The sequence below is a fragment of the Hippichthys cyanospilos genome, chromosome 1 (genome assembly GCF_059441005.1).
Source record: "Hippichthys cyanospilos isolate Australia breed blue-spotted pipefish chromosome 1, RoL_Hcya_1.0, whole genome shotgun sequence".
Lineage (NCBI taxonomy): Eukaryota > Metazoa > Chordata > Actinopteri > Syngnathiformes > Syngnathidae > Hippichthys > Hippichthys cyanospilos.
Genome location: NC_142369.1, coordinates 34,005,253 through 34,015,854, shown reverse-complemented (window position 1 = coordinate 34,015,854; position 10,602 = coordinate 34,005,253). Strand labels below are relative to the sequence as shown.

Sequence of the window (10,602 nt, the reverse complement as noted above, 5' to 3'; positions counted from 1 at the left end):
AGACTAAATAATGTAGAAGTTACAAGGGAAAAAACAAAAAAAGGGGAAATTATGTGGGTATGATGGGACTTATCCATAAGGCGATATGAGTTAAATGTTGTGAATATGAAATGGAAAAACTCAAAATATGAAATGTTAAATTGGGAATATATGGGAAGCCCTCCCTTTGGAAATGAATTGTGAATTATTAGAAGGGTGAAAAATATGGAATTATGGGAAAATATTGGAAATGAAGAATTACTGGAATGATGGGAATGATCCCTAAGGACAGATTAATGATCTAAATATTGAAAATATGAAATATGAAAGCTGTAAATATGAAATGTAAAATCACCTCAATGGGATTTTTGGGGAGGAAAACAGGTAATTGTAGGAGAACGATAAATAATTGGAATGAGGAAAAATGGAGGCACACTTCTCACAAATAAGTAGAATAAAAGGAAATTGGAACGGTGTGAATCGGCTGAACTGGGAGTGAGTTGAAACGCATCAAAAAACGAGCAGAATAAAAAAGCGGAATAAAATTTGTGGGAAGGAGTTTGCCTTCACACAATAAAAGCAAACAAAGGATTAATAACCAGGGGTGCTACGTTCAATGAAGGGCAGAGGAAAGTCAATGATTAGATAATTAAATAATTTAAAGTGTATAGGCTGTTATTCAAGATTCAAGAAAGGTGCAAACACAAATCAGGAAAAGCATTTTATAAAGTGTAACGGCTGTTATTCGAGATTCAAGAAAGGTGCAAACACAAACCAGGAAAAGCATTTTATTTAAAAAAAAAAAAAAAAGGGTCCATGCAACTGAGATACGTGTGTGTTTACATGATCATCACTTTACAAATACTGACATCTGTTTTAATGATAGACCCACAACCAAACATCTGACTTGTAGAGGAAGTCAACCATAAAATGTTGCTTGATAAAACTGTTCAAAAGATGTATAAACCTATTGAACACTGAGAAACCTTCTTTTCTTGGACGTGCGTGTATATACGTGGTGTCGCCACTCAACGTCTGCTGTGTCTTCATTTTCCAGGGTGCCCAGTTTAATCATGTATACTTTGAAAGAAAAAAACAAAAACAAAAACAGAATTGAAGATCAGGTAATATGTCACATACCTAAATGTCAAAATAAAATTACAGAGCACAAAAATTGTCCACTCAAAAACTAGCACAGCACGAATTGGATTGGGTTGTCCAAGTCTGAGTGGGACTTATTTTCAGCCTTCAAGGTTTCATGGTTCAGACAACCCCACTTGAGTTCATTTTAATGTGTAATTTTACCTTCAATTGGTGTATCAATCTAATATAGTAGCTTACCATTGCCTCCAACAATATTCATATTGCATTCATTTGTGTTAGATGAAAAATCTCAAATACAGATGAATGCGCTTACAAGATAGCTATCAGCAAAGGGGCCAATAGGAAAATGTACATCGTGTTGTGATACACTATGTAACACCTTCCTGATGTTGTTTTTTTGGGGGGCGTTTTTATCACTTGCAAAGGTTTCATTCCATCAAACCAGTTATTAATATCACACAACCACACAGAGACAGTCCATGGATATGTAAAATGCAGTTCTAAATGATAATTTACTACAAGGATATTTAAAATGCAGCTCCTACATGATGTTGTTGGGGAAGGGGGTTCTTTTTGAGACATTCTGACGTGGACGCTGGTGTGTCAAACTGATTTTTATCGTGGGCCACGTTGTACTTATAGTGTCTGTTAGAGGGCCGGAATAAATCTAAAAATAGTCTAAAAAAGCTTCAATTTTAACGTACCCCTTTAATTTCTCTATAATCCAGAAAATGTAGGACCTAAAAACAGAAAAACACGTGTCTAATAAACACCGTTTTTGCTGGTTTACATCTTTACCTAGTTTTGAATACAGAGGCCGATAAAAACTGTTAAAAAGATAGATTCGGAACAGAAAAATTGTTATTTTTTTTAAGACAATCTGCAAGTTTAGCAAGAAACTTGAAATCAAATCAGCATTTGGCGGGCCACATAAAATGATGTGGCGGGCCTGTTCTGGCCCCCGGGCCTTGAGTTTGACACCTGTGTTCTACATGCTCAAAGAGCAATTGAGTTTTAGGGCGCAAATTGATGGCCAGACGTTCTTCTTCAGGATCTTTTGGTACTGGTAAAAAGCCAAATTAAAATTTTTGTTAATTGCAGCAAGTTGTCCTGGTTGTGAGGATGTAAAGCAGCCCAAGACCATGAAAGTGCTATCCACCTTGCCGTACTGTTTGGGTCATGTATGTTTTTATCAAATGCTGTTTCAATTTTATGCTAGATGTGACGGGCGAACACAGAATGTTTCTCCAAAAATCTTTAGTATGATCAAGTTGCAAGTGGCAAATGTGAAATGAACCTTTGTGTTTTGTGACAGCAGTGGTTTTTCCTGGGAACCCCCCATGAATGGCATTTGTGGCCACTGTACATAACTCTACACTGTACATTTAGTACATAAGCACATACAAGCATTGCAAAGGCACTAGGGAGAACATGTTAAGTCTTTGACAGTTATTTAGGCAAGAGGTCAGCTCATTAAAAAAAATTGATTTGTAATTGTTAAAACTGTTCAAAATTTTATCAAATTATTGCACTTTCACCATGTTGTGGATCTTGGATAAATGTGCATTTCTATACAAATAATATCATTATTCATGTCTATGTACACTCATTTGTTTGCAAACACACACATGCTGTACATCCCATATACAGTCGGCCCCCGGTTGACAAACACCCTGTATTACGAACACTTCGGCTTACGAGCGTGGACCCAGAGATTTTTGTCCCCCGCTTGCGAACAAACCGTTCGTCTTACGAACAATACGACATGCCTGCCATTGTGTAAGCAAATATATTTTCGCTTGGCTGCATCATCAAAGTTAGCAGTTGACGCTTGTGGCAGTAACGTGAACGCTATTGCTCTTACAATGTCACAATCACTGTCTCAGTCACGGTGTCAGTCACGTGACTGAGACAGTGACTAACCCCATATTGGATGGATGCCAATATGCTATTGGTCGATTAAGGTCACCCGGTCTCACTCACGGAGATGCTATTGGCCGGCGTCACGTCAATCACAGAAATGCCGATATGCTATTGGCCGAACGCCTTTATCTAGCTTGATGGCACAGCTGGTCGGGATGGAAGGAAGGAGAGAAAATGAGTGAAACGGAAGGAAGGAATGTTGTGAAGACTTTGCAAACTTTATCTGTTTGACATAGCTTCTAAAATTGCTAGTAGCTGTAAAGGAAGAAGTAAGAGGATGATGACAATAGAAACGAAGCAGGAGATAATTAAAAAAAATGACACCGTGACTGAAAGAGTGACTGACATTTTAAGACCAATAGCATATCACCGTAACTGTATGTACTTTGCGGGTTGGTCTCTGCTCCCCTCCGCCTCCACCCAGCAGAAGTTACGTCGCCCCAAAGGTAAATGTCATTTATCCTTTGTATATGTTGTTCAATGTAACTGTACAGTAGATTATGTTACTCACTTTTAATATGTGCATAAAGTCGTGATGTTTTTACCTAAGGTTTCTTCACGCGTTGCATGCATTCACGAATTAACATAGGTTTGGATTGCCCGCCATACGAGCAGTTCGAGTTACGAGCGTAGCCGCTGAACGGATTAAGTTCGTAACCCGGGGGCCCACTGTATATTCTATTTAAAATATTGTGTTTAAAACCAGGAACGCATTCAGTTTAGGAACCAGGCTCAGTTAATTACTTACACTTCATTTCAAACCTGGGCCCCACCTCCGTCAATTCTATGTTCTTGTGGTCTTTTTTCTTGTAGGTGTGATGCCTGTTAAAATAAATCAATATAAAAGATTTTAAAAGGGTGAAAGGTAAAGAGTACGAGCTTAAAACATATATTACTCTGTTTTTGTATATAAAAATGAGCGGGCAACACCCCATTTACCTGAAAGAGATAAAGTCCTCTTGATTAGCAAATGTGATTACACGACGACTGTCCTCTTTCGGCACTGGAAAAAGATACTTGAGGATATTGGATACCTGTGCAAGAAGGATTAATTAGGCAAGCGGATGGACAAATGGTGAGAGACACAATCAATGGTATGTGAGCAGAGCATGGTTGATTACTCACCCGCTTGCCAAGTCGCGAAGCAAAGTTGTGAAAGATGAGATGGGGATAGGCCTCAGACATGGTGCCTATGTCTGGGACATCGTGCCTCATTACCACATTATAAAGCGTGAAATAAGCTGTGGGTCCAAATGGTAGGTGGCACACCACTAGGCCATCTGCAAAAATGGATGAACAAACAATCTCAGCTTGTACTTCCAATCACACCAGGTTTACACAGACAAAGTTTTATATAAAGCCTAATTTTACTCCTGGAATTCTCTTACTTGTACACAACATGCCACTGTCTTTGGTTGGACGGATTGCCGAATGTAACATAGAAATATAAGCAAATAATGACCAGTGATGAAACCCAGTGATTTGCAGTTACTATAACATGAGTTGCTGCCATATTTGTCTATGGGTTAAAAAAAAAAAAATCTGCATTGACAACAAAACCAACTTTCATACAACTGAGTCTAAAATTTCCAAGCATTTGATGTACTGTGATTGCATACAATTTAAGACGATGACTGTCTCTCTGAAAACAAGATTGCGGCAATCCTTGCAAACGGCACCAGATTGTGATTGAGGCCTAATGCAAAGAGAAAAAATGAACAACTAACACATCCCATAAAACGATTAATAATTGTATGTTGATGCCATATATGGGGGCAAAGCTAATTTTGTCTATATGGAACAACTCAAAATTCTGCATAGTTACTTCACATCAAGATGCCACAAGAAGGTATCAAAGTAAAATTTTGCATTAAAAAATAAAGGTGCTTTCAGCCAATAATAGAAGATAGGGACCCCCCCCCCCCCAAAAAAAAAAAAAAGAAACCTACAAATAAGTGAATTTGCAAATGGTGAACTGCACATGTATTGTATTTTTGGATCACATTAGATACATTGATAACGGAACTTTTTCTTGTCTTTATGAGATCTCAACCACCACAAAATTCCTCGCGCCGGCATGCCACGAGATTAATTTCCTTCTCACTTTTTTGGAGTGTACGGCTTACTGAGCCAGAAGTGCAATGGAGGGCAACTAGCCTGATGGACAGGCGTGCATGCTACATTCTCGTACAGTAGGTGGCGGTATGCACCAAACTGTTGTTTGTGATCCGCCATGAATTGAAAAAGGGAAGGAGCTGATCTCAATGGCATACGTACGCAGGAAAAATTCACAATGGCTCGATTGCTTTTAAATAATCTGTCTGGCAACATTTAGGTTTTCCAAATAAGGAAAAGGATGAACACATGATGAGACAAAGATAATTTGTAAACTCCGCCCCCCCTCCAAAAAAAAAAAAAAGCTATTTCCTGCCTTTAACACAAACCGTGTGCAAAGGCATATGCAGTTTACCTGTATACGCGAGTGTAATTCTCAACATTAAAAATTTGTTCCACTTAGGAGCCATAAAATACTCTCAAGAGTAATGTGGGAATTTGATCTAAGAGGGTTGTACTATTGGAAAAAAGATTTTTTTTGTGACCACATGGGGCCGTTCCATGCAGTTTAACCAGCTCTTTGAAAAGAGTGTGCTATGACGTGGTTGCATCTTTGTGACTATGTCAAATGATGCGATTATTGTACTAATGCCGTGACAGGTTGGGAAGGTTTGCGTTCTCATTATTATTCATTTAGTTAGTTTTCATTTTTTTGATACCAGCTACTTAGCCTATGAATCCATTCTGGTGGGGGATTTACTACAATTGTTGTCTTATTAAGCTCTGAAGAATTAAGTCCGTCTAAATTTAAAAAAGCAAATAAGAGGCTAGTATTTTTTTTTTTTTTTTTTGGGGGGGGGGGTCATATTTGTCTATAATTGCAAAATCTGTAAAATAAGTAAAAGTTACTTCTGCCAGACAGGGCTTTGACGCCATCTTGTGGCATTTTAGGATATCTAAAAAAGGAGCACCCCCGCAAACTCTGTAAATATGGCAAGGTTGACGCTGCAGGTCTTAACCTCAATTCTGTTGTGTATTCCAATTTTTTTTTAGATTGTTCACATTTCCAAATAAGTGGGACCTGTACATGGAGTGTGTGAATTATATTGTCACACACAGCAGGCATGCTTAACATTAGTGTTTATGGAAATAACACGCAATGTTGAAATGGCTGTCAGAATACCTTAAACCTGTTAAATTTAAGGAGAAAATTACACTGAGGAGGGTTTTTTTTTTTTGCCATGGAATTTTGTGTGGTGCTGGAAACGTCTCACTCGCTTTTGCTGAGCAAGAGGGATGAGACAAAACACACCTCACGCTCCCTTCAATGAGTTGTCTTTGCCTCCTTCACTATTGTTGTTTTGTTTTTTCCAAACCGCTCCAGTCGTTTGAGCGCAGAATTGTGACGTTTGTCACCTGTTTGTTATTGTGCGAGTCGGATAAATGAGACCTGGCCGTTCAGACTAAAGCCGCATCACCAAAGATCGGAAATGGCTGCTTCAGGACTACAAAGTCAAGTGGCCCGACTTGCAACTCCCACTGCCATAAAAAAAAAAAAAAAAAGACAGGTCGCACAGGGGCAAAAAAACAATAGGAACTGGATCATTTTAGGATGCAATGTGAACGAGCCTATGTAAATTCCTGACTTGGCGGTGAAACACAGGACAAGGTGTATCAGCTAAGTTCCAGTTTTATCCTTCAATGTGCTAAGCAATTAACCAGCAAGTCCGCTAAAAGATGCTTTTTACTTCATCCAATGAGCAAGAAAAGTGGCAGGCTGCTTCACCATGCCTTAATTATTTGACAGGTCCTGGCCAAAGAGAACATTGCTACTCACCCGAAGAGGCTTTGTTCTCATTTTTGTTCTCCTCTTTCCCATATCAAGTGGGTTCATCAGAGAGGACACACATGTTTTGAAGAGAATGACAACTGCATAGGACAGCCAAACATTCTTTCAAGAATGCATACAGCTGTAGTTCTTAACCTGGGTTTGATCGAATCAGAAGGGTTCGGTGAAGCCTCCGCTGCAGAGGTCAAGGCACACATGACTCATAGTGTCAAACCGTGATGACAAGTCCCACTTGGTCTGTAGTGTGTCTGCAAATGATCCCTTTACATTGCTTGGCCAATCAGTGTCAGTGCTGATAGGAATTTAATATGCTCAGTAGTCAACGTGCCTGTCTTGAATTTGACAAAAAAAAAAGGTCGTATTTTTCACTATGAAATTGGTGCGGTTCAGTACCTCCAATTACATTAAGAACCAAGGCCATAAAGGCATGGCAGAGAAGTCTGTGAAAGTGTGAGTCTCCAGGGGGATGGCTTTGAAGAGGAAAACTAAGATCGGAAATGCATCTTTTGTGAAAAACCTCTTACATTGAATTAAAAAAAAATAATAATTAAAATAAACAAACCTGGCTGTCCTCTGGTTTCATGAATGATGACGAGGTCAGTAACATTATTGGCTTTGCAGGCTCGCACCATTGTCGCAATCTCATGGTTTCCTCGGTTCATGCGTTGAGCTCCAGGAAACATCAATTTAACCTCCTGTGCAAGGAGAGGAAAACGTACTTGTTTATTCAAAGACATGTGACTAATCTCTCATTTTGGTCAAGTAAAGCTGTGTGAAATGAGAGTTGACGTCACAAATATGCATTTCACGCAATTAAAAATATATAACATTAATACTGGGGAAATACAATTCAAAATACAGAATGACCAAATTTTAATAAAAATTATTGAAAAAAATACTACAAAAACCAATTGTTCTCAGTCATATCCACTGCTAAAAAAATATTTTAAGACACATAGATTGGACATGATACATGTCATCTCAAGGAACAATTTTCATTGACCTATCACGTGTATCATGTGTATGCTTCTGGCTCTGGCCTTCCTGTGTGGAGTTAAAGCAGTTAAGATAGCGGATGGATGTGTGGATATCCGCTACTACACACAGATACTCTAACTATACCTATGCTGTTTCCTATTCTGACACTTTGTTCACATTTGAAGTCTTTTAGGAATGCCTCGAAAACAACACCTTAGCAAACATTTTCAGTCTGGAACTTGGGTCTCTGGAAGTGGTGACCATGACTTTTGGATCTTCAACTCCAGCCCATTTGTACTCATCATCCATATGTGAGCTGACCCCTGCAAGAGAGAAATATCACAACATAAATTAAGGCTAATTTTATGTATACACACACACAGTGTACATAAAAGACATTTGATTATGAGCAATAAAACACTGACCCTCTCCGCCATCATCATCATACTCCAAAAGCTTCTGGAGCTGCAATGCATCTTTGCGTACCTCAGTTGGAAGCAGAGCATTTTCTACAGGGAGAGGGGAATAAAAAACCACAACTTGATGTCGATATCATACAGTAAGCTATTCAATATGAAGAGAAAACCATCGAGAATCCATACCATCGAGAGCACCTTTCAACTTCTGTTTCTTCTCTTCAATTGTTCGCAGTCTGTCTTCTTGTGCCTTCCTGTACAAGTACTCACGTCTCAGTCTCACCTCTCGACGAAGCTTTATCACATTACAAAGCAGCGACAAAGATAAATACAATAAAAACACCGACACCCTCGCCTATTTTATCTGGTGTTCACAAGTTGTTTTTATTCTATAATATGATTGAAGTTCGCCTACCAAATGACTGATTCAGTTAAAAAACTTACCATATTTTCACGTTTGCTAGCAGGTAGCAGACTGCTAAATGATCTCACATGTATGTCCTGATATACAACAGTGCTCTTCATTGGCCAAAAACCGGGCCAATAGGAGCAGTGTATACTAGCAAATGGAAACTCCATCCACCAACCTATTATCTTAAACATATTATTGTAGCATGATATTTAAGTACTTTCTACGGTGTAATGTGTGCATGTAAACTACGTTTGGCACATTGGTGATTTCATTTCTTCTTAAATATGACTTTCAAAGTACCGATCTTTCTAACCAGGAAGTAAAACGGCTCGTGAGCGCTTACCGCGTAGCTGCCGCGCCATCTTGCAGCTCAAGCTGCGTGCCACGCAACATTCATCCATCCATCATCCTCACCGCTCGTCCTCACGAGACTAGCGGCTGATTAAAGACTACTCCAACAGCATGAATAACGGGGCCAAAAACAGACGTTTTACAGACATTATGATCCAAAAATAGTGTCAAGAGACTGCACACACTAAACACCTATTCCTCCGATCAAATAAGTCTCTGTAGAAACCCAGTACAGTATTCATAACAATAGCTCAGCCCGCAGGTAAATTATTCACTACTGACGCAAATTGTCCGTCTGTGCACTCCAAAACACACATTTTAGTCACCTCGGCATTTCTAAAGAAAAAAGTTGAGCTAATAAATGAAACATTGTGGTTTACTTAGCCGACTGAGTGTAAAATCTCTCATCCTCAACTCTGGAAATGAAAAGACGTGGGGAAGGTGGTCCTGTATGTTCTATTACACAGGCGGTGCAGGGACCTGCGAATTGCTCTCGCCATAAACACACTTCAAGCTGTTTTCACCTGCACGTGTGGGGCCGGTGTGAAAGCACAGAATAAGCAAGGAATGCTTAGAAATGCATCAATGACGGAAAATACCTTGTGATGAGTGTTTAGGGTGACAAATCAGCATTGGAACATGGTTAAAAGCTCCCAAAAGTTGACTTTTCATGTTACGGCTTTTTTAAAGGGCCTAGAATTTCTAGATCTAGGGTTTTCCAAGTGAAGTATATAGAAATTATATTTGGCACATTGGCGATTCATTTTCTACAGTAAAACGTTGTAACTAATAAATGGAAGGTTGCTGGACATTTGGCCGACTTGGTGCAAAATCTCGCCGCCTCAAAACCGGAACCAAAACGAAACAAAAAGACTCAGTAAAGATTGTCAAGTATTTACTCTTGCGTGGTGGTATGGGGATGGTGTCGTGAAGCTACGAAATTCATCTGTTGTCATGAGGCTTTTTTAAGTCGTATTTACCTGCTCGGGCGGGGTTGGTGTGAGAGTGCAGAATGAGCAAGGAATGCAGGAAAATAACACTTTGGGGGGGTTAGGGTGATCAACATTGTCCCATGGTTAATAGCTCCAGAAAGGTGACTTTTTTAAATGATCGCGTCCCTTTAACTGCATACACTCTTGACGGTCATGGGCACACTGGAGTCTATCCCAGCTGGATTCATTCATTCATTGCTCTAACATATGCTGTCCCTCTGATGTATTGATTCCTGATAATTTATTTAATCACTCTCAAAGAGAACCTCAGCATCTTCATCTCTGCTACCTCTAAAACTGCTTCCTGTCTCTTACTCAGTTACGCTGTCTCCAGGCCAAACAGCATCGCTGGTCACACCACACCTAGTTTTATCTATTACTGCAAATAATCAGGATTGTTAACAGGCTTCTGAAGAGCTGATTATTTGAATCGGATGTGTTGGAACGAGGAAACATCTAAAATATGCCGAATAGTGACCATCCTAGTACACAAAATAAGCAACCTGTAGCCACTAACATAAAAAAAGAAAAAATTCAGTTTAT

General features: G+C 39.3%; 1 protein-coding gene across 1 annotated transcript; it reads right to left on the bottom strand.

Moving 5' to 3' along the window:
* Positions 1 to 751: 751 nt before the first annotated feature.
* imp4 (IMP U3 small nucleolar ribonucleoprotein 4) lies at positions 752 to 8,858 on the bottom strand. Its single transcript, XM_088419233.1, has 9 exons — positions 8,749 to 8,858; positions 8,491 to 8,599; positions 8,314 to 8,397; positions 8,102 to 8,211; positions 7,473 to 7,605; positions 4,132 to 4,286; positions 3,946 to 4,040; positions 3,755 to 3,828; positions 752 to 1,059 (listed from the first exon to the last, which is right to left on the bottom strand). The coding sequence occupies exons 1-9, from the start codon at positions 8,827 to 8,829 to the stop codon at positions 947 to 949; spliced, it is 954 nt and encodes a 317-aa protein (XP_088275359.1). The 5' UTR covers positions 8,830 to 8,858; the 3' UTR covers positions 752 to 946.
* Between the last annotated feature and the right edge of the window lie 1,744 nt (positions 8,859 to 10,602).